Source organism: Elaeis guineensis, chromosome 14, assembly GCF_000442705.2.
Source record: "Elaeis guineensis isolate ETL-2024a chromosome 14, EG11, whole genome shotgun sequence".
NCBI classification, from domain to species: domain Eukaryota; kingdom Viridiplantae; phylum Streptophyta; class Magnoliopsida; order Arecales; family Arecaceae; genus Elaeis; species Elaeis guineensis.
The window spans coordinates 42,450,019-42,473,375 of record NC_026006.2 but is presented as its reverse complement, the minus strand read 5'-3'; the positions used below and the strand labels follow the sequence as shown (position 1 = coordinate 42,473,375).

At 36.8% G+C, this 23,357-nt stretch overlaps 2 protein-coding genes across 7 annotated transcripts; one reads left to right on the top strand and one right to left on the bottom strand.

The window, feature by feature from the left end:
- Positions 1-1,496: 1,496 nt before the first annotated feature.
- Positions 1,497-20,185, top strand: LOC105057825 (uncharacterized). Of its 6 annotated transcripts, none has more exons than XR_003802576.2 (5): positions 1,497-2,284; positions 10,172-10,335; positions 10,529-11,661; positions 11,744-12,097; positions 20,048-20,185. XR_003802576.2 is itself a non-coding variant. In XM_073248511.1 (4 exons), exons 1-3 carry the CDS (start codon positions 1,684-1,686, stop codon positions 11,615-11,617), a joined length of 1,854 nt encoding a protein of 617 aa, XP_073104612.1. In that variant the 5' UTR covers positions 1,497-1,683; the 3' UTR covers positions 11,618-11,661; positions 11,744-12,369. The 6 variants fall into 6 exon arrangements, 1 of the variants encoding a protein (XP_073104612.1); XR_012136754.1 differs by lacking the exon at positions 20,048-20,185 and adding an exon at positions 16,851-16,977; XR_012136753.1 differs by lacking the exon at positions 20,048-20,185 and adding an exon at positions 14,976-15,955.
- Positions 13,056-21,912, bottom strand: LOC105057874 (ABC transporter B family member 4-like). The gene is made up of 12 exons (XM_010940599.4): positions 21,403-21,912; positions 21,043-21,097; positions 20,768-20,943; positions 20,328-20,549; positions 19,983-20,221; positions 18,179-18,704; positions 17,632-17,905; positions 16,528-17,414; positions 15,922-16,188; positions 14,504-14,767; positions 13,786-14,079; positions 13,056-13,628 (listed from the first exon to the last, which is right to left on the bottom strand). Exons 1-12 carry the CDS (start codon positions 21,745-21,747, stop codon positions 13,275-13,277), a joined length of 3,903 nt encoding a protein of 1,300 aa, XP_010938901.1. The 5' UTR covers positions 21,748-21,912; the 3' UTR covers positions 13,056-13,274.
- Between the last annotated feature and the right edge of the window lie 1,445 nt (positions 21,913-23,357).

The window sequence follows — 23,357 nt, the reverse complement described above, 5'->3', positions numbered from 1 at the left end:
GAGGGTTTAGTTTATTATTAGGATTTGTGGTTGTTTGTTGTCTTCTTTTCTTCTTCCTTCAGTGATGATTGGGGGGAGCAAAGATGGTGGATGCAGTCGTGCAAATCGATCTTGACAAGCTCCTGATCAAGTGCGCCGACACCATTGATGAGTCTGAAAACGAGCATTTCCCTCCATGAGCCAACTTTCTTCCTCTTTCCTAGCCTTCCCCTTTTTTTGTCCATTCCAAAAATGATGATTACAACAAATTCTTTCTCAATCTTGATAGCTTGGGTTAGATTGTAGAGAAATTGGGCATGAGGAAAAGTACCTCTCCATGATTTTTGCCAGATCCATTTCTCTTTCATAGTGGAGAAATATGCGAAATAGGCCTAGAGTTCCAAAGAGATGATGGTGGTAATATAGCAATCTAGTTGGCTGTGGCAGAGCTTAGTAGAAAATCTACAACTCGCTCGTTAGGAGCTCTCCATCATCATCAATCTCATAAGTATGAGTTTTTTTTCTCTATTTTTTAAGAAAAAATTTCTCATCACCTAGTTCATTGGTGGCTCTTTCTTAATAATGAACACTAAGTGGCTCCTATACAACTGAGCCTATCCCACAAATTTGGGCTGGCTCAATTAGTTTTGGATCAAACTTGGGCCTAGGCTTGGGTCTAGATTTTTTTAAAATTTTTGGGGCTAAGCCCAATGCAAAGCTTGAAAAACAAAAATTTTGGATTGTACTTGGATAAAGATACGGCCCGGCTTATTCTAACTCATTTCAAGTCGTATAAAAATAGAATATGAAAGTTTTTATGCACTACGTGCGGTGCAATAAAAGTGACGTAGAGCACATTATCCAATCATCTTGAAGTACGTAGCTACCGTTTTTCAATGCATATTTAATGTATGTAATTTTATTTTTTTATTTAAAAGTTTGAATGATAAAAATATCTTTCTTATTTTGAAAAAAATATGATATTCTCTGGTCATATTATGACATCTTGCATTCAAATTATGACTTCATGCACGTAGAAAATTATAATTTTTTCAGAAGTCATAAAGAAAAAAATGATATTTTCAACATAAAAAATTTATAAAATTTTTAAATGATAAAAATATTCTTCATTTCTCATGACGTTCCGTAGCCAAATTATAAATAGAAAATCATAATTTGACTACAGGATGTTATAATTTTTTTAAAAATTAAATATATATTGAAAAGCAGTGATTATGAGGTCCAATCAAATGAGACGGTATATTTTTTTTATATCGTATATGATGTATAAAAAATTACTCAAAATAGAATAAAATGATGAAGAAAAGGCTAAAAATCTTCGGCCACATTATCGTTAAGCTCAGGATATGCTGCTCTGTTGCAATTCTGATCAATCTTAGCTAGGGTCTGATCAACAAAAATTAATCAGAGGTTTGATTTATAGAAATCGTAAAGTTCAGGAGGATTCCGATTTATATATAAATAAAAAAATAATACATAAATATAAAAAAAATTTCGAGAAGGATGTACAGCAACTGAAATTCTGCGCTTCGCCGGTCCCGTCAGGTAAGAAGCAACGAGTGGAGAGCTCTCGCCTGAAGCCCTCCTACTCCGTCTCTCCCAGATCCAACTCCAGAAAAGAAGAAAAAACGAAAACACCAAGAGATGAATTCAGATTTCTTCTAACCCTAACCCTAACCCAAAATGCACCCAAAAAGGGGATCCCTCCTTCCCCTCCTCTTCATCCTCTCCTTCGCCGTTATCTTCCTCTGTTCCTACCATTACCACTCCTCCCTCCATTTCTCCCACTCCCAAAACCCAAACTCTAACCCTAACCCTCAGCGCTTCACCTTCACCATCAAGCTCCTCACATTCGATCGCATCGACTCCCTTCGCCGCTGCCTCCGCTCCATCGCCGCCGCCGACTACGGCGGCGATCGGGTGAGCCTCCACGTCTTCGTCGACCATTTCCGGGCCGTTGACCCCGCCAACGAATCCGCCCTGCTGGACCGGAAGCTGGAGGAATCGCGCCGGATCTTGGATCTCGTCGATGGCTTCAGTTGGCCACATGGAGAGAAGCTCGTGCATCACCGGACGGCCAATGTCGGGCTTCAGGCTCAGTGGCTGGAGGCCTGGTGGCCGAAGTCGGATGACGACTTCGCCTTTGTGGTGGAGGATGATCTCGAGCTGTCGCCGCTGTACTACAAGTTCTTGAAGGAATTGATTTTGAAGTATTATTATGATCGGTCGAACTATAGCCCTTCTATCTATGGGGCATCATTGCAGCGGCCAAGGTTTGTAGCAGGTATGGTTACCATTCTTTATCTCTAGGTCTCTATCGTCTTTGGTATATGCCAATAATATGTTTTTGTGATGTCTCATTTATGTTCCTAGATCCATTAAGTGTGGGATTGAATGGCAGTTTTGAATTGGAGTTTTTGTATGTTGGTTATGTAGAGTAATATGAACAGTGCTGGTCCCAAGCTGGAGTAGAAAGGAAGAGAATGGCATTAAGTAGGGAGAAAGATGGCATTAGGTTCACAGCTGGTTGGATAACATAAGAAACTAAAACATAATGCAGTTAAGGATTACGATTATGCTTACAATTACAAGGTCATGATAATAAGGTTAAGAGGAATCCCAGACAGGTTGCATGGGATCATATAATATTATCGTTTACTGTCTGGTAGGTTTTCCTATTTTAAGATTGCATGTAATGTTCATGGGCTCCAGGTTTTACGTGTCTCCTTTTTCCAGTGTGCCCATAAGCAGTGAATTCAACTGTTCATTTCATGCTTATATGAATTACTCTTGTGAGCAACTTGAGAAAAACATATTTGCAAACGGTTTCATATGGTGCTAGCATTAGCTATTTGATTGGCTGCTTTTTGTAATTGACATTTCACATGATAAAAAATTTCTTTGAAAGTTCTCAACCGTACCCCATTATTGTCTATTTGCAAGTTATTCTAAAATATCATGGATTTTGGAAAGTTAGTTGGATTTCATCTGAAATGTGCAAAATATGGTTATCATAAGTTGATAGGTTGTTAGCTACCATACATGGTCCTGTACTTTACATTCCAAGCTACTTAGTTTGTTTCAGACATTTATTTAGCACTTCTCAATCTGTCAATCTTTAAAAGTTCCATCACATTGCGAAGATAACATTTCATGAAAAAAATTGATAAATCATTTTTCAGTTTACTAAATGACCATATTATGCAAAGACAATGAAACCTATATTTTTTGATTATACACTTAGACATGAATTCTGGTTCATTTGGTAGATAATGTTCAAATTTTTTTATGGGACAACTGTGCGTTGAATCTGAAGTTTTAATCCTTGATAGCTTTACAGCACCAGTAGCTACTTTAATCTCTTGTATTACTAACTGTACATTTGAATAATTCTGAATGATTATTCTTGCTGAAATGAAAGATATGCGATGCTTTTGAGAGTTTGGGTTACTACTACCTACTTAATATGGATCTCAATTTTGGGTGCCCAAAATTTGTGTTATTATGAAACTCTTCCCAATGCTTTAACTTTGATTTTTTTTTTTTGGTGATTCTTAAAAGAATTTTAGTGGGACATTAATAAACAACCAGCGCAATTTCTCATCCTGTCGGCTTGATCAAGTTACCATCAGTAAGCAACTTTCATGTTTAGTGATTTCTCATAGTCATCATCAATAATAGATTAATAATGCAAACTAAATCCTATGGAGCATCATGTTTGAGCTAGACATATCAGTCTTGGTGCTAATGATATTATGATCCAGTGCCAATAGCTTATTCTTGCATAATTTTTAATGATTTGATGTAATTTAGTATCTTTTCAAGCCATCCATTTGTTTTATGCATGCATTCATGTTGCTTCAATATTTAATGCTATATTATTTTGGTTAAGCCATATTTTTCAATGTGCTCGGCTCAAGGTTTGCCATCCGAACCGGCTGATACACCCTGTATCGTATCGGACCGGCGGGGAACCGACACGATTCGGCCGATAAATTCGGTACATCAGAGGTACGGAAGGAAAAAAGAGAAAAAGTGAGAAAGAGAGATAGAGGAAGAGAGGGAGGGAGGTGGGAGCCGCCGGAGACCGACGGTGGCTGGTTGCGGCCGTCGGAGGGCTTTCGAGCCCTATATCGCCTGATAGGGCTTTCAAGAGAGTGAGAAAGAGAGAGAGAGCGCTCGGGGGGAGGGACCTATCGGATGGACGGCGAGCTGACACCGATGGCCTGAGGGCGGTTGAGCGGGCGGAGCCCCTTTGTGGCTCCACCCCCTTCTTTTTCGAAATAGGCGGTTGTCTATTTCGGTTTTTCTTTTTGTTTTAGTTTTAAACTCATGAAGTCGGCAACTGGGTTGCCGACTTAAGAGATTTTTTTAAAAAAAAATAAATCGTGAAGCCGGCAAATAATTTGCCTGCTTCACTTAAAATTATGTTTTTTAAAAAAACTCGCGAAACAGGGGTGATGCTCTTGTTTCACGCCCGCGGTGCCGCACGCGTAGACTGCGTCTTTCGGCAGCCAGTCAGAGGCCGTTCGGCGGCCCCACCAGCTCCTTTCGCTCCCTCTTTTTATTTCCTCCTCTCTCTCTATTTCTCTCTCTTTCTTTCTTTTTCTTCTTCCAGTTCGGGTCCGCTTGCCTTCGTCGGTTCGGTACGGTACGAAACTATACCGAACCATACCGTCGGCCGGTCGATACAGCTGGCGGTACCGGTTCAGCATACCTTTGCTCGGCCTGTAGTGACTATGCACTGTTGGATTTATGTATTTGTTCTCCTTATTTTAAGTGAGAACATTGACATTTGAAAGCCATTGTGAATGCCTAAAATTACACTGTTCAAGGCTAAACTAACCTTATCAAACACATAATGTTGTACATGTTTCATATATTCTTGTTTGTACCATAACTTGCATATGTTGCATTAGGACTAGGGTCTAGTTCATATGAATTTTTCTGTCTGAAAATGACCATAAATCATACTTTGCAAGGAGACTTTAATTGTTGATTATAAAGGAGGAACCAAAAGTTCCCCCTTAGCTTGATTCCCTTGGATTACCATCCATTCAAGATGCTGCTTAGTGATCTATAGCATGAATGAGTGAATAACATACAATATTACTAAAAATCCATTCTAAATCAGCTTTTCTTATAATTTCTGCTTCCGAAATGTTTTCAATTCCTTGTAGCAGAACTTTTGTTAAACTTCCATGGTCCTTATATCAGATCTTGCCTTTTTTTTTTTTCCTCTCTTTGTTGAGGCTCCTTCCATGCCTGGAGGAATCTTTAGGAGTTACTCCCTATTTGCCCTAAGCTTGAACTTCATGACCAAGGAGATAGCCTCAATACTTGCTAACTTTGTTTTGAGGATTCTTGGGAAGCCCTTTATATTGCTCAGTTGTAATGTTGACACTACAATTAGAGTTTCACAATGACAAGTAGGATTAGTAGATCGATGAGAAATTCCTCTGTTGACAATAATATGCTGGATTTCTGAAATCTATGACAGGAGAGATTTGAAACATTGACATTTGAAAGCCGTATTATTTTGGTTAGGCCATATTTGTCAATGTGCTAGTGTTATAGTGACAGTGGATTGTTGGGTTTATGTATTCATCTGCCCTATTTTAAGCAAAATATTGACATTTGAAAGCAGTGTGAATGCTTAAAATTGTACTGTTCTAGGCTACACTAACCTTATCAAACACGTAATGTTGTTCATGTTTCATATTTTCATATTCGTACCAAAACTTGCATAGGTTGCATTTGGACTAAGAACTAGGTCATATGGTATTTTCTTTGTCTACAAATGACCATAAATCATACACTGCAAGGAGATATGAATTGTTGATCATAAAGGAGGAGCCGAAAATTTCTGCCTTAGCTTGATTCCCTTGGATTACAATCCACTCGAGCTGCTTGATTCCCTTGGATTACTATCCACTCGAGCTGCTGCTTAGTTATCTGTAGCATTAATAAGTGATTAACATGCAATATATCTAAAAATTCATTGTAAGTCAACATTGCTTATCATTTCTGCTTCTGAAGTGATTTCAGTACCTTATATCAAACCTCTTGTTAAACTTTCATGGTCCTTATATGATTATATTGGATCTTGCCTTTTCTTTTCTCTTTGTTGAGCATCCTTTCATGCCTGAAGGAGTCTTTAAGGGTTACTCCCAATTTGCTGGAAGCTTGAACTTCATGACCAAGGAGGTTGCCTTGATACTTGAGAACTTTTGTTTTAGGATTCTTTGAAAGCCCTTTATACTGCTCGGTTGTAATGCCGACAATACAATTAGAGTTCACAATTACAAGCAGGATTAGTAGATCTATAAGAAATTTCTCTGTTGAAAAATAATGTGTTGGCTGTCTGAAATCTATGATAGAAGAGATTTGAAAAAAGAAATTTAAAGAGATGTTGGGCACAAGGAAAATTTATTGAAAAGTGGGTTAAACTGCAGTTAATAAAGGAGGTTCATGGTTTTGGAATAAGGTTTATGTACGCTTTTATTTCAGATTTGCGTTGATATTTGCCGTCAAACAAGAGACCTGATAGTGAGGAGTGTTCAGCTTGAAATGTGGCTTGGATTAGTCTTGCTTGATTAGTAATGAGCTAAGATAGAGCTTACCCTAACTTGTTGGAGCTTGCTAGATTAGAACTTGAAATATGAATAAACAAATCATTAGGATATGCTATATTTTTTATTATATTTTTATATAGGAAATATATTTTTATAATTATTTGTTTATTAAGTTCATATTTTACATTAAGGGAATGCATTTCCACTAGCAGTTTGAGATATACATGTGGAGATTAGCTAACTTTATACTTGTGAAAGCCTCAAGGGATCTCAGGCTCTTGATAGATCTCATAAATAAGATGTTTGCAACTGGCTTGGGTTTGCCTCGAGCTTGATTTGATTATAAAACAAGTTGAACTCACCTTGTTTACACCTAAATCTAGATTGATTCTTCCATACAAAAGTTGAGAAAAAGAAAGAAAAGTGTAAGAAGCAGAGGAAAAGCATGAACAGAGACAGAGTGGAGACCACTAAAAAAGATTGGGATCTAATTTTATAACAAAGAAAACCTGTCATCTAATTCTAAAAGGTTAGATTCCAGAGCTCCTTCGAACTGAGCTTATTAAGACCAGAATACTAATTTAAAAAGAGAATTCTGCAATACTAATTTGAAGTGTGATCCTGATGAAGACTTTCTTAATCTAAGCTGTAACCACTATAGGCATTTTTAAGAGTAACTATGTCAAAATTGGACTCTTGAAGATATCGAAGCTCTTCTTAATGCATTTGTATTCAGCTAACTTCCTAACCATTTAAAATTCTAATTTATTACTACAACTAGTCCTTAAGAAATTTAACAACAAAGGTTGAAGAAGGCGCTCTTCCTTGTTTTTAATAAGGATTATGGGCACCCATTCTTCTGTTCTCATGCCTCATGTGAAACCATCCTGCCCACTTATCTATGGCATGATTCAAAATGGGAAGTTATTATTGGGCATGGCACCATAGATTATAGGCCAAGGTTTTTGTATAGAAATTTCATCGTGCATTTAGAAATGTGCCTTGTCCCTAATCATTATCATATTTCATTAATTTCACTGACTGAACAATACTTCAAAAATATTGAAAAACTTAAACTTATTTACAGTAAATTCATGTGATCGTTAAATTGCCATCAACTTATGGGGGATAATATCTGATTGAGACTCAGTCATGGAAAGTTCTCACAATTTCCATGACTGTTGCATATATATATATATATATATATATATATATATATATATATATATATATATATGCAATGTTCTTGCTAGTTATGATTTATCTGAACAGATAAGTTTGTTTCATCAGGTGCCAATTTTTTTGTCATTTAATCCTTTTAAATGAGGTCTCATTACTTATGGACCTTTTTAACTGCATGATTTTCTAGTGTCCATGTTTTAGATTGCACAAATATGATGAACCTAAATGTCTTGTTCATCACCGTATATGCATTAAGGATTCCCTAGATCTGCAGAAAATGAGCTGCTAAACTAGATATAGGATCCCTATACTGGTGCTAAATTGCAAATTTTGTTTTGTCCTAACAGTTTGCACCAAATTTTATAGGACCAGTGCAACAATTCCATATCATGCTTTAGTTTTATATAATCTTTAGAGGTATCAATTAAGGCCTCCAATTGGAAGTCTGAATGCTAGAATATTAAGGTGACTCCTTGTCTAGCTAATTGTGCAATTCCCCTAGCCATATTCAATCAAAGACCTTTTATTCTTTTTGAGTCTAATGGGTTTTGTATTGTTTCTGGGGCAGTCTTTCTGCTAGTTGTTTCAATCAAAATATGGGTCCATCATTTGTTTTTTGGTATCAAAAACTCACCGTAATCATTATTGGACATTCTAGAGTTCAGAACAGCAGTACAGTCCATAATAATATGATTACAGGCCACTTTACAGTAGTTTTATATGTTCTATATTTGGTTAATTGGAGAAGGGAACTACCATAGTAAGTGATTATGTTGTTTTCATAATTTCATTAAGATTCATTTTGACTGAAAACAGTGTTTATAGGTCTTAATATAGTTATACATTTATGAAAAAGTTTTGAAGTTATTAGGATTGTGTTGTATATGTATTTTATAAATATTTTTTAATGGGTATGATGAGGGAGCCTAATTTTTTTTCCATAGCTGAGTACTTGGTAAGTGGAAAGGACTCCTTTTTAAACTCCGGTTACCCAGGTTACAGAGTCAATTCTTAGTTAAGAATTGGACCTTGTGAATAGAGGCTATCTTGTCTGCTCGATCCACTGATCAATTGAAGTTAAATGAACTTCAGCAAGTTATTTTTAGCCTTCTCTTTTCTTCAATTTTTTGCCTCTGTTTGATTCATTCTCTTGCATTATTATTCATTAGATCTGCTGAATCAATCTTTAAAGTGCTAAGGGAAATTTTATACATGCAGTATGTTGTATCTATTTCAAGTTTGATTCTTAAAGAAAGGATCTCTTTTGAGGAGATGTTGGATTTGACTACAAGAATTTGTGACTTAAACTTATTAATCTTAAAGCATGTGTGGATGTACTTTTTTATTTGCCAACTCATTCTTAAAGTAGCTTTTGGAATCAGCAGATGGTCGAAATTCTTGTGTTTATCTGAGTTCATTTATAGTTGGCATAGGAATTTCTCTAATATATGATATATCAGTGATGTACAAAATGAATTTTGTTGTCCAGCTATTTGGAAAAAATAGTGTATATTTGTAGCAATTCCTACTATAGTAGTTTGAGGCTTGCCTAGCTTGATTAACCTGCAATGGGGTGAATGAAGCTGCCACTGTTTTAAAAGACAGGCACCTTGGCTTGGCTGCCTATGCAACCCTGCCTAGGCAGCAACTTCTAGGTGGATGCTTGAACATTTTGCATTATGTTCGAGCATGTAGGATGAGAGTGATTTATAAATTGGTATTTCATATTCCAAGACGATCCTTCCATAGAATTATTTTATCTTTATTGAATGTAATGTTTCCTTTATTGAACTATAACTATTTTAATCAGATTCCACCTTATATTTATTTATTTATTATGATCTATCACCAGCCACTCCTTGACTTTCGGGTGTGTGCCCAGGCACTAGGTGGACCTTGGTGTCTGGCCTGCCTCTTCCAGTCATTAAAAATGTTGGAAGTTTCTCATGCTTAAGGAATTTATAACCATGAATACAGTGGCCTTGAATCAGAGGCGCTCATCGCACGGGATAGATAAATACTTTTCAATTTTACAGGCTATGATTTACAATTTGATTTCGTACCAAAAATGTAATAGAATTATCAACTTTGATAGGGTATTTCTCCCTTTTAAAATAAGAAGTTGTAAGGTTGTCATGGCATCTACTACAGCAGAAATATGAAAGAGTTAAGCTTAGCCAAATTTATGGATAGTATTAACTAATCAATTGAGGCCAAAACCTTTAGCTAATTGGAAATGGTCAACAATGTATATCAGGCTTACAATGTATGTTTGATTTTAATTTTATTTAGTCTATTTGCAATCTTACTAAAGGTTCCCCTTTCAATTTATTTATGATTCCCATCGTCATATTAATGCTGTAGGTTCTGGTGTTTATTGGGACCTTTAACTCATTGACCTTGTTATTAAATAGGAAAGCATGGAAACAAACTACGGCTGGACAGTGAAACACACCTTTTCTTATACCAGATGGTTGGGACATGGGGTCAACTTCTTTTCCCTAGACCATGGAAAGAATTTCGCTTGTGGTACGATATTCACAAAGCCAAAGGCATTAAACCAATACTGCAGGGCATGGTAATTTTACTTATTTTGATAGGAAAAGAATACTTAGAACATTCAGTAAAGTTTTCGGAAAAGGGGTCCTTATTTGCGTGTTAGATTTGCTTGCATATGATTTATATATTCGCTTTCAGATACTTTGTGATTCCCTTATCTATGCATTGTCTTGTACAGCTTCTGTTATCTTGTTTCCTTGCCCCATTTTCAGGTAACAACAGGATGGTACAAAAAGATGGGTGAGAGAATATGGACTCCATGGTTCATCAAATATATTCATGCCCGAGGATACTACAATATTTACACAAACTTTGTGCATGAAAGAGCTCTCAGCATCTCTTACAGGGATGCAGGTGTAAATTATGGGAAAACAGCTGGTCCTGATTCCAACTTACTGGACAAAAACTCGCTTGATTTTGATCTCTGGGCACTGCAGCCCCTGAAAAATTTAAAATGGTATGATTTCTGCTTCAGAGAAGTGCATCTTGGGAGAATTGTTAGGAGGTATGACGAACTTGAATCTGTTCTACGCTCTTTCAAGGAACAGAAAACTATTATACTGGTAAGTTTTTACCGGACGGTACAAAGGATTGCAAGAAACTTGATTTGCCATCTTGAGAGGGTGGGTTTGCAGAACTTCATGTTTATCGGTGATGATTCAGAGTTTCTCATTGACCTTGCCCGGAGAGGATATCCTGTGATCGATGCAAATCTGTTGGTCAGCAAGATGGGAAGCGACAAATCAAATGGTTTTGAACATTCTGACATGAATTTGATGAAGGAGATCTGGGCTAAAGCCAATGTTATTAAAAAGTTTCTGGAACTGGGATACAATTTATGGGTGCTTGATTGGAATATAATTCCAATGAGTAATTCATTATTGGAGGTACCAGATCCATCTTATGATTTTTTTGCTGCAAAAAATGTTGGATTAATGTACATGAAGAGCTCTTCATCTTCCCTAAAAGTTTGGGTTGCTGATTTTATTTCTAACGTGGCAGCAGTGGGGAAGTCTTTGATAGGCAGTAATTCTGTATCTTTGGAACACAAGAATTTTGTGTATTTTGCTACCAAAGCTTTGGAGGACAAGGGTGACGTACGGTTGCGGAGGTTGGATGAATCGGTCATTGGTGTAAGATTAGGTTATGATGCTATGAATCGCTCTGCTCTGGACAGTGGGAAAATGCTTTTCTTGTCTCCAGCGATGTCATTGACTTCAGTTCAGAGAGAGCTTGAGAACCTAGAAATGTGGTTGATTGATGGGGATTCTTCTTGTGCTGCTGTTGTTTGCCACCAATAATAATAAATGAATAGCAATACGGATTTCTTTCTTTTTTTTGTTAGGTATGAAAGATACTTGGGATTTTTTTTTTGAGAATCCCAAATATTACATGCATTGTGATTTCTTGTAAATTATGACATGCAGATGAAATGCGATTGGAATCAGTACTTTTGGATCCATTATAGCTTATGGATGCTCCATTGCTTCGAAGATATTCTCTGACAACCATATACTGCAAAACTGCAAAAACTGGTAGGGCCTTGGAATCCTTACATCTTGGATAAAAGCTGCATTCTTTTTTCTTTTAGAAATGAGGAAGAAATATCACCATCTAGGTTCAAAGTTGGGATGCCTCTCAGGGTAAGCAGCAAATAGCAACCGAGAGGGGTGTCAGCCTATATGCGCCTGAAATATGGTGGCAGGTGCTCGCATGGATAACCGTATGTAATAGTTTGCTTACATTTTCAAGAGAGTTCGAAGCCTAGTCCTTTCCACCTGGTAAGAAGTTCATCTTCTTTAGAGGTTCACAGATCATTCTTGTTTCCCTTTTTGTTTCTTCGTTTTCTTTGCATACCAGATTGATTACTTAGCTCAGTGATCATAGTAGTGTACGGACACCACACCACACCACATTAACAAATAAGAAGACTGTCAGGTGGCATGGGGCTGTATTCATCTATGACATTCTATACCACTGATCAAAGTCATAGCAATTCGAATAGTAGCATCAATACCTTCTTTAATAGACGAGCAGCAGATGTTTTAGACTATCATATTGTGATTGTCATGCATGCAACAATAAATCGAGGCTCCTCTTATAATCCAATTCGCCAGTGTATTGCATATTTGCACTCTTGTTCATGAATCGTGCTTGAGAGCTATGCAGTGCACAAAGTGTGCTGGGTTATAAGCGCTGCATAACCTATTGCAATGGAAATAGGCTGCAATTGAACAGTAGTAGGGTGAGATTCCAGGTTGTGAGTAGGAATAGTGAACATCTGGAAATCTTATCTATTCGTTTATTCTACATGTCTATTTAATTAGGTATTCAAGTATAAGGAAAAAGTAAACAAAAACAATCTTGACCTACAACTTCCGATGATATATGTATTGAAATAAAGAAGGAGGATTTTCAATGCGAGATATAGAAGTATCTTTCTCCATGTCACTTATGTTTGTTAAGCTAGGGTTTGGGTCTTTAGCAGATCTATTGGTAGGAATGAACCGTTTGTTCTCTATCTTAATCAGGCACAAATATGTATCAACCGCTCAAAATTTTGTAACTTCAACTTTTTTTTTTATACTTATGAATTGTTTTTGGCACACATCTGCCGGCATGTCACCTTGTTGTTTCCAACTTAATTACTTAATAACGGTAATTCAACCACTTTTAATTTTGACTGTTAATAAAAAAAAAAAATCATATGATTAACTTGTGTTGAAACTGTATCCCATATAGTTGCAAAAAAGATACATTATCATCACAATAACAAGCTTTATGTGTCTATAGATTTTGATTACAGTGAAAGGCTAAATTGGTTACATTCTGAGGATTGTATGAATTTAGAGTTGCATGAGAGAGGCAGGGCAGGGATAACAAACAAAATTGGCATCTGGGTTCTCCTCAATAAAAATGCAAACAGGGTAAAGCAAGGACTGCCTGAAGTGCCATATGCTATGAAGAGGCTCTTGAGTGAAGTGCTGCCAAGGAGGCGTAAGCCCCATCTTTGATATTGATAAGCGTTTCATGCTTCCCTTTCTCTATGATCATTCCATTTTTCACCACAGCAATCACATGAGCACCTTTTATCGTAGATAACCGATGGGCTATAACAATTGTGGTTCGATTGATCATTACTCGATCCAATGCATCTTGAACAACTCGTTCAGATTCAGCATCAAGTGCACTAGTTGCCTCATCTAGTAATAAGATTTTGGGATCTTTCACTGTGGCACGAGCAATCGCTACACGCTGTTTCTGCCCACCAGATAACTGGATACCTCGCTCTCCAACTAATGTATCATAACCCTACAGTTTCAGTTTTCATTAAGAGATTCTGAAGTTAATGAAACCCATCTTTTGATGTGCAAATATTTTGAAGACAGTAGAAAAAGACAAATTTGTTAAAAAAAAGTCATCAGCTGGAATTAGTTTAAGAAATAGTAGTTATGTGGTGGCATCCAACCTTCTGCAAACTGCTAATGAACTTGTGAGCATTTGCTAGCTCTGCAGAAGCTATGATCTCGGCTTCGGTGGCCTGCCCTTCCTTTCCATAAGCAATATTAGCTCGGATTGTTTCATTGAAGAGGGATGGTTCTTGACTCACCAGACCCATCTGTTGCCTCAACCACCTCAGCTGGAACTGTTGTATTTCAATTCCATCTAGCAATATCTGACCTGAATCAGGGTCGTAAAATCTTTGCAGCAATGATATGGCAGTTGATTTTCCACAGCCACTCGCCCCAACAAGTGCAACAGTCTAAGAAGTTAAATGAAGCTTGTTAGATTTCAAAACTAAAACTTGGAAGTTTAAATGATATTTTTTCAAAATTTATCAAAGAACAAAGTGTGAATCATTTGCCATTTGGCTTTTGGCCTGTTTGTGCATTGGAGATGAACACATCAAAAATTATCATCTAGCCCCTATCCATCTAGATGCTTTGGATTTTGAAGGTTATTCCCTGCTTGAATGAGCTTAAACAGAGACAAGTACAGTTGATCTCTCTACCCAACAACGGGCCTTTGAAGTTTTTTAGTTGCAGCATTGTAAGCAACAGGAATGAGAGATTTTATTCTTCCTACTGGGTTGAGTTTAATCTACTTGTCTAACTTGCTCAAGTATAGAAGTTCAACACGTAAAAATATAAAAATAGATGGAAAATATTTGATGTCATATCCATTACCTTTCCAGCATGGATAGCCAAGCACAAGTCTTGGAAGATCTGGACATCTGGCCTTGTAGGATACCTGAAGCTCACATGCTGAAACCCAATGTCGCCCTTCACTGTTTCTAAGGTCATCCCAGAATCATCACTTGGGTCTATCTTAGACTCCCGATCAAGAATAGCAAACACAGAAGCTGTAGCAGATTTGGCTTTGCTAGAGTCTGGTGCAATGGAGCTTGACTGAGAAATTCCAATGGCTGCCATAGAAAGAGCAAAGAAAACCTGTGGCCAGATGAAAGATGAAATGGACATTAACAAGAATAGCAAATACCGCTGTTCTCATAATGTTAATGAACTAGATGATGAGCTTCTCCTATAACAAATGAGGGAAGAATATAACAAAGATGTGTTCAATTATTACATGAGTTCAATTTTCTGTTTTAAGCATTAAAAGTTGTTTTTGGGGACAATAATATTGATCTTGCTACAGTGAGATGCATGATCTGAACAATAGTTCACGCTTCAGAAGGTCCTTCAAGGAAAAGCAGTGAATGGGACAGAGAGCCCACCCTGGGTAGTAGTATTCTTGCCATCTCTTTTGTCATTGAAAAGTTGTGGTTCGTGGCTCTGTTTTGAATGTTTTAGATGTCCCTAATGCTTCTCTAGGCTTCCTTATGTTTTAAAGTGATTAATGGCTGCCGGTGGCATGGCTCATGTCTGTATTTTATTTTGTTTCTGGGTTGAGTTTTTTAGATGAGAGAGGCTGGAGCATTCCATGTTAATGGGTGATCCTTCATACTTTGTTTTGCTTACTGGCCTTGTGGAGAACTTATTTCCCCTCAGAATGGAATCAATGGAAGGGTTCTCCGCTCAGCTCTTTCTCAATAAAAAAGAGGGGGATTATAGCAATTGTTCTTGTCAACTTGCATCTGATGTAACCATGCAAATAACGTTTTCATTTACATTAGTTGTTTGTTGTTTTTATAAGCATGACGTGGTTAAATGATCTCGTAATCAATGAGTTCAGCATTCATAGATGTTTCATAGCTGTAATTTGGAATTTGCTAATGCTAAAGCAAATGATAGAAATTACTTTTATTCATTTTCTACTTTGAAATAGAAACACAAAATATAAATAAAGTCTTATTTATTTATCTGTCAAATCTTCAAATTGGTATGAAAATATTATATATATATTTTTTATTTTTTAATTAATGACTGGAAATCATATGTATGATATATGCTACTTGAATGAATTGGTAATTTCTTCTCTATGCCTTTTGTGACAAATATGGCAAGACCGAATCAAAAAATTCATAAAATGCAACTGTCAAACAAAGTTAATTCTTGTCTTATTTGTTTTCGAAGAAAAGTATATAATGATTAAAGGTAAATAGAAATTTTCAATAATATTTTAGGAAGAAGATATTACTTACCCGAAAAACTTTTCCAAAAGTTGTCTTCCCATCCTCCACGAGCCGAGCGCCAACATAAAAGCTGGTTGCATATGCACAAAACAGCAAGAAAAACGAGATTCCAAAACCAATTCCACTGATTATTCCTTGCCTGATTCCCATTCTCGAAGGGCCTTCACATTTTTCATTGTATAGTTTGATTACCTTTTCCTCAGCCGAAAATGAAGCAACCGTTCTTATACTTCCCACTGCATCATTAGCAACTTGACTTGCTTCCTCATACAGCATCTGCAGGCATTTTTTAATTTCCACCTTATCAGAAATCAATGGCACCACAAATTCTTTAGTCTTAAGAAAAGAGCTATATCCTCTTGGACCTCTCTAAAGTTAGAGCTACAAACAAAGGTATTTGAATTGTTACAAAAATTGCCGTGTTAGAGCAACAATGTTTGAAAATCCTTTACTAAGAAGTTTCATGAGTTAATTTAATTGTGAATAACCATAGTAGCACTGTCATAAGACAACTGTTTTTATCAAAATATAAATTTTAGTAGTACATGCTATATATAACAAATTTCATAGAGTTCTTCTTAAAGAAGCAAAATTTTCCTAGTTCTATAGCCAAACCTTTGCATCTGCACTGAAACCCTTTACAAACTTCATCTGGATATATCCATTGAGACCTATGAGAGGTATCAAAGCCAAGATAATAAGAGAGAGTTGCCAATTGGCAAGAAAAGCAATCAGCAAACCAGAGACCATGCTGGCAGTGTTCTGAACAACTAGTGCAAGTGCATCACCCACAAGTCTCCGAACTGTGGCTGCATCTGCTGATAATCTTGCCCCAATTGTTCCACTGGAGTTCTCAGGTTTATCAAACCATTCTATCTCCATGTTAATCACCTTCTCGAATGTCATTAATCTAATTCTTCTTATCAATTGGGAGCCAGCAATAGCAAAGAAGTATGATCTAGCTGGAAGTGCAAGTAAGGACACCACACCAAATACTAGGAACATTAATGACCAAAAGTTGGAATCCTTCTCGAGCTTGTGCGGTGGCTGGTAAAATGTATTTATCACATTGGATAAGAGTATTGCGAATATTGGAAGTATGATTCCATCAACAATGGCAGCAATCGAACCAAGTAGGAACACTGGGAGCTCTGGTTTGTTAAGGTATGCAAGGTGGCGGAGAGGTACTTCTTTTTGTTCTCTAGGAGGCACTTCAGTTTCTAGAATGTCTGTTTGATCTCTTGTATTTGCTTGGATATCAATTCCTACAGGAACACCAAGTGCCATTTGGAAGGAGTGGCGATTACTTTGCCCTTTAGATGATCCTTGGCTAATCGAACGGGTGAAAGAAAGTATTTTGCTAGAGTGCCTTCCTGAATCCCCGATGTCAGATTTGTCCTGATCTGGTCCAGTTGCATCATCTGATTCTTTGTTCATTTCCTGCAAGCGTATGAGTTTGCAATAAGCTCCATGTGGATCCTTCAGCAACTCTGAATGGGAACCTGATAAAAATAGAACTAAATTAGCTGCATCCTGATAAATAAATAAGTTCAAGCTTTTTGATATTAATATAATTTTATAGCAGCATTTTGACTATAAAATAAATCAATAGAAGTTATCAACCTTTAACTAATGCAAGCTCGAGAAGGAGCGGACAAATTTAGTTGGTGCTCTGGCAAAGTAGAGGACAGATAGTCACTGTGTCTAATTGATCCTTACCTTTTTCAACAAGCGATCCTCGATGTATGACAGCTATTGTGTCGGCATTCCTCACAGTGCTCAAACGGTGAGCAACTACTACTGTGGTTTGGTTTGTCATGACCCTATCCAGTGCCTCCTGCACAATGTGTTCAGACTCTGCGTCCAGAGCGCTCGTGGCTTCATCTAAAAGTAAAATTCGTGGATTTTTCAGAATTGCTCTTGCAATGGCAATTCTTTGCTTCTGCCCACCAGATAGCTGAGTTCCATGCTCACCAACCATCGTGTCAATTCCCTGAACAAATTGGATAGAGACATTTCGGACGATCATGAACTAATCCAGGTAAAAATAATATGAAATCAAACAAAGAAAAGAAACCCAAATCAGGAAGATCTAAGATAAAGAAGCCGATGTTCTTGCATACTTGGCTTTGTGTTGTTGACAATTAACAAGTTTTCAGTAGCATAGGAGAAGAGTTATTATTATGAAAGTGATTGGCTTTAGTGACGACTGATAAAATTAAAGATTAATAAAATAACGTTTTTTGAACGACTGGATGTTTGAAACCTGAGGCATTTTGTCAATGAACTTGGCAGCATTAGCTAGCTCAGCTGCAGCTCTGATTTCTTCAATGGTTGCATTATCTTTTCCATACACTATGTTATCTCTAATGCTAGAAGCAAATAGGACTGGTTCCTGACTGACAAGCCCAATTTTGCCTCTAAGCCATCTTAGTTGGTACTCCTTGATATTTATACCGTCAATGAGAACTTCACCAGCCTGTGGGTCATAGAATCTTTCTATCAAACTGATGACAGTGGACTTTCCACTTCCACTCTCTCCAACCAAGGCCACAGTCATTCCATTTTCTATAATCAGAGAGAATCCACGGAAGATTTGCTCATCTGGTCTGGCAGGATAACTGAAATAAACATCTCTAAATTCTATGTCTCCTTGGATGTCATTGGGCTGCATTCCTCTTGTGTCATAAGCATCTATTTCTGGCTTTCTGTTGATAGTCTGAAACATCTTATATGCTGCAGCTTGACCTGCTGCGAATGCTGTCATGCATGGTGATGCTTCGCCTAAAGATCTGGAAAGTTCATATCAGAAGTACACAACGTTAGGAAATGTTATAAATCAATAATTTAGTATACTCATTTTAGTATTGGACATCACAAAATACTTTAGGTGCCAGTTAGTTCTTAAAGATTGTAAATATAGATGGTGTGACAAAATGCAACATGCGATTATCATGGTTGAACAAAATTATGTACAATTTGATGATGTTTCGTATTATTACTTCAGCTGCATGTTCATGAATATGCTGTATAACAAAAGGTGGCCAGAGTTTTATGAATCCAATGAATTCAGAGGTGGTCAGCATATTCTCGATGTATAATTCACAGCTGAATACAGAATGGCATAATATAGTTCACTTGAGATATCTTTATATTTGTCACTGCCAACATTCTCAGTGTATATGTGCCATATATCACTTCTTGTCAGCAGACAAGTCTATATTTTGACAGGCCATCTGCAACCATTCACCAATTCTATTCGTCGTATATTCTAGGTTGGCTAGACGTGCAACTACTGAATCTGGAAGCAATTTTAATAATTCTTCATTAAAAAATTCAACTAAATTTTAATCTAGTTATGGAACTATGTATAGAGGTTGTAATTATAGAAATCGGCCAGCATAGTAGAGGGCACTAGAAGATGCAACTTCAAATTTGATTGTTTTGAATGAAAATCAGGGTGGTAGAAGTACTAGGAGCAGATGAAAAACACAATATACAAGTAGAGACACATTAACCACCCAAATTGCTTATACTTATGTGCATGTTTGCATATAACCATGACCATCAACTCTTGTTCCATGATTTAATGCTGGCTTCATGAATCCTTAAAGATCATCATTCCTATTAGGTTTCCTGCTATGGGTGTATGCATGAGAGTGAGTGTGTTTCTTAATATGCTTAATAAAATTTCTGATATTTTAATATTTTATCCAGATTCCTATAAAAATGAGTAGAATATAATTTAAAACTTCTGATATTTTATATTTTATCCAGATTCGTATAGAAATGAGTAGAATATAATGTAGACAAATGGAACTAGCATTCATCTAGTGGAACTTAAAAAATTTCAGGAAGTGTACTAGTTTTTCATTGTAAGGGAGCACGAAACTCACATTTTCCCCCTATTTTCACCAGGTCCTCCTATCATATTAACCAAGATAGTTCATTTCAGTTTCTTTTTTGGTGAAAACTTCCATGTATCGGATGAAATTTGCATACATATGTTATGAGATACTTCTTTCACTAAGCTTGTTTCATTAAAATATGCAAAGCAATTTGCAACTTACAATGAGCCAGTCAGGACTGCAAATATCACATTAATGACCTTGGCACCTGTGTAACCTTTGTCCAGGATCAACTTCGCTCCATACCATATGCCCAAGGAATACCCACAGAAGATGAAGAGCATGACCGTGCCAAGACCTAATCCAGCAGCCAGACCTTCTTGAACACCCGAACTGTAAGCACTGTTCAGAGACTTGCTGTATTTATTCACTGCATGCTTTTCCCCAGTAAAAGATGCAACCTAAGAAAAGACTTCAGTTAGATTTCGGACAAGAAAATAGGTTTAAATATTATGAAATGAAATGGTTTACCATGTCGTCCTGTTCTAGAACAAGCGTAAAACTTACTGTTCTAATTGATCCAATGCTCTGTTCCACAACAACCGCTGCTTCTCCATAAGCTGCCTGTCCACGCGATGCCATCTTGGATACGACGGTGGACATGACTCCTCCAGCAACCACAAGTGGAGGAAGTGTGGCCAGCATGACAAGGGTGAGATGCCACCCTTGAACAAAGGCAACCACAAAACCTCCAATGAAAGTTGATGTTAACTGAATGAATTTACCAACCTACAAAATGTGGTAGATATGAAATCCATTAAGACACATTGCCCGGAAAAAGAGATGCCTTAGAACTCCAAAATCTTTCATTTGTCTAGAAGGCTAACAGGATTGGAGGTTTCGAGAAGCCTTTAGAAGAACTAAATTTCCACTGTAAGCCTTGTCATGCAATGCATCAATTTGCAAGGCAACAGGCCAAATAAAAGTGCATGAAATGGTACCAGTACCTTTTCACCCATGGCATCTTGAATGAGGACAGTGTCACCTGACATTCTCTCAACAACTTCTCCTGTATTGGTTTCCTTGTCAAAGAATGCAATTTCTTGCCGTAATATGGTTTTCAAGTATAAATTCCGTATTCGTGCAGCCTGTCTTTCTCCAGCAGCCATCCAGCAAGCCACCTCTGACAGAAATTAGGCCATTTGAACTCAGCACTTCATAAACTATACAAGTTGAAGCCAAACTTGGCTCTTTTGTATACAAATACCGAGACGGTACTTACGGAGGAAAGATGCCACGCCTGACCCAATTGCTAGATAGACATACTCAAGCGCTACCTGAACATGATTAGACTCATTCATCACGTCAAAGTACTAAAAGGATTAGATATGTACATTTAATTTTTCATCTTGGTAGAAATCAAATGAAATAAAAGAGAATTGCCATTCACATAAACAGTTGAAGTATCGATTAAAGAAACTCATCATAACTCTCAACGTAGTGAATCAAACCAAATAAAACGGCGATTGAGCATCGGATGAAGAAGGGATAGGGAAAACAGAATCATGCCCAAACTTTTTTTTTTTATGAATACGAACACTGCTTGTTTGAAAAAGGTAGCATCTGAATTAGAAACACGCACCTTGGAAACTCTATGAACCACATCATGGATATCTGAAGCTCCTCCAAAAGATTGGATCAAGCGTCCGAAGAGAACCGTCATAAGTGGCAGTGCCAGCCCATTTGCAATGGCACCCACGGTCCCCAAGATCATCAAAGTTATATCAATTGAGTCTGCGAATGCGAACAACTTGTAAAATGGCACGGCGTGCTTGCCATCGTCCTGCTTCCCACTCTTCTCGCTCTCATGCTGATGCTGCATCTTCGCAGGCTTGCCTGAAGGAACTGAATTGCTAGAGGATCCAATATCCTTGGTCCTTGCACCATTGTCCAGTTCAATGTTTTCCTTCTCTCCTTCAGCTCCCATCTCTAGCCTATGAACTTAATAAAACCTCTTACAATTCTCTGTGCCTCAAGATCCCCACTGCTAAATATCATTAAATCGCCAGCCACAACACAGGGAATGATAGTTTAGGGGTGAAAAATTAGAGCGTTGAGCCTAAAGGGGAGCCTCTAGTCTGAATGAAACTTCTTGGGGAACTAACCATGTTAAAGTTCAGAAGAAGAAGAAAACTTGCGTCACTTTAAATGGGAACAGATATATTCTCTCTCAAGTGAAAAGACGGAAGCTTCTTGATTAAAAAGTGAGGAAAAGAAAATTGAAATTATAGAGACTTCTCTCACTCAATCTGTATTGATGGGGACATCTATATATTCTTTTATAGTACGAATATATATTTACTTACAATAATAATAGGAGTAATTCTTTGTGCATCGCATACGGTGCAGTAAAAATACATTGCTCCATCTTATTAGGCTATATAGCCATTATTTTTATAACGCGCATTTAATATCGACAGTTCTATTTTTTTGTTTAAAATTTTGAATGACGAAAATATCTCTCATCTTTTGAAAAAAATAATAATATCCTGTAGCCATATTATGACATCCTACAATCAAATTATGATTACCTGCATAACAGAAAGTGATAATTTTTTTGCAGAAATCATAAAGAGAGAAGGATAATTTCATTATTAAAAATTTATGAAATTTTTAAATGATGAAAATGTCTCTCCTTTCTTATGACATCCTATGATCAAATTATGATTTACTGTTGTGCAGGAAGTCATAATTTGACCGTAGGATGTCATAATACGGCCATAGGATATCATAATTTTTTCAAAAGAGGAGGGATATTTTTCTCATTGAAAATTTCAAATAAAAAAACGGAACTACAAGCATTAAATGCACATTGAAAAGCAGTGGCTACGTGGCCCAATAAGGTGGGGTGGTGCATTTTTACATGCGTGCACAAAGACTTTCTCATAATGAGTAATTTTTTATGCACTGCATGCAGTGCAGTAAAAATATACCGCTTCATCTTATTGGGTCACATAGCTACTATTTTTTAATACGTATTTAATGCCTGTAGTTCTGTTTTTTCGTTTAAAATTTTGAATGATGAAAATGCCCCTCATCTTTTGAAAAAAAATGATGACATTCGATGGTCATATTATGACATCTGCAATCAAATTATGACTTCTTGCACAACAGGAAGTTATAATTTTTTTCCAGAAGTCATAAAGAGGGAAGAACATTTTCATCATTAAAAATTTATAATATTTTTAAATGATGAAAATGCCTTTCCTTCCTTATAATATCCTGTGGCCAAATTATGACTTACACTGTTGTACAGGAAGTCATAATTTGACCATAAAATATCATAAAATGGCCACAGAATATCATTATTTTTTTAAAAAAAGAGAAACATTTTCATCATTCAAAATTTCAAACAAAAAAGCAGAACTATGGACATTAAATGCACATTGAAAAGCAGTGACTATATGGCCCAATAAGGTGGGGCGGTGCATTTTTGGTGCTCCGCATGCAATGCACAAAGACTTTCTCATAATAATGGATACAAAGATAGAAATATATAATGATAAATTTCAAAAATATGCTTTGAAAAGCTTACAT

What these genes read in the sequence shown, in the direction of transcription:
- LOC105057874 (XM_010940599.4), bottom strand. Translation starts at nt 21,747, where the DNA reads ATGGGAGCTGAAGGAGAGAAGGAAAACATTGAACTGGACAATGGTGCA. An exon ending in GCAGTCCTGACTGGCTCATT is followed by an intron (nt 18,705 to 19,982) that starts GTAAGTTGCAAA and finishes TGAACTTTCCAG; the next exon opens with ATCTTTAGGCGAAGCATCAC. An exon ending in CTTTTGGAAAAGTTTTTCGG is followed by an intron (nt 14,768 to 15,921) that starts GTAAGTAATATC and finishes ATCTGGCCACAG; the next exon opens with GTTTTCTTTGCTCTTTCTAT.
- LOC105057825 (XM_073248511.1), top strand. Translation starts at nt 1,684, where the DNA reads ATGCACCCAAAAAGGGGATCCCTCCTTCCCCTCCTCTTCATCCTCTCC. An exon ending in GCGGCCAAGGTTTGTAGCAG is followed by an intron (nt 2,285 to 10,171) that starts GTATGGTTACCA and finishes GTTATTAAATAG; the next exon opens with GAAAGCATGGAAACAAACTA. An exon ending in AACCAATACTGCAGGGCATG is followed by an intron (nt 10,336 to 10,528) that starts GTAATTTTACTT and finishes CCCCATTTTCAG; the next exon opens with GTAACAACAGGATGGTACAA.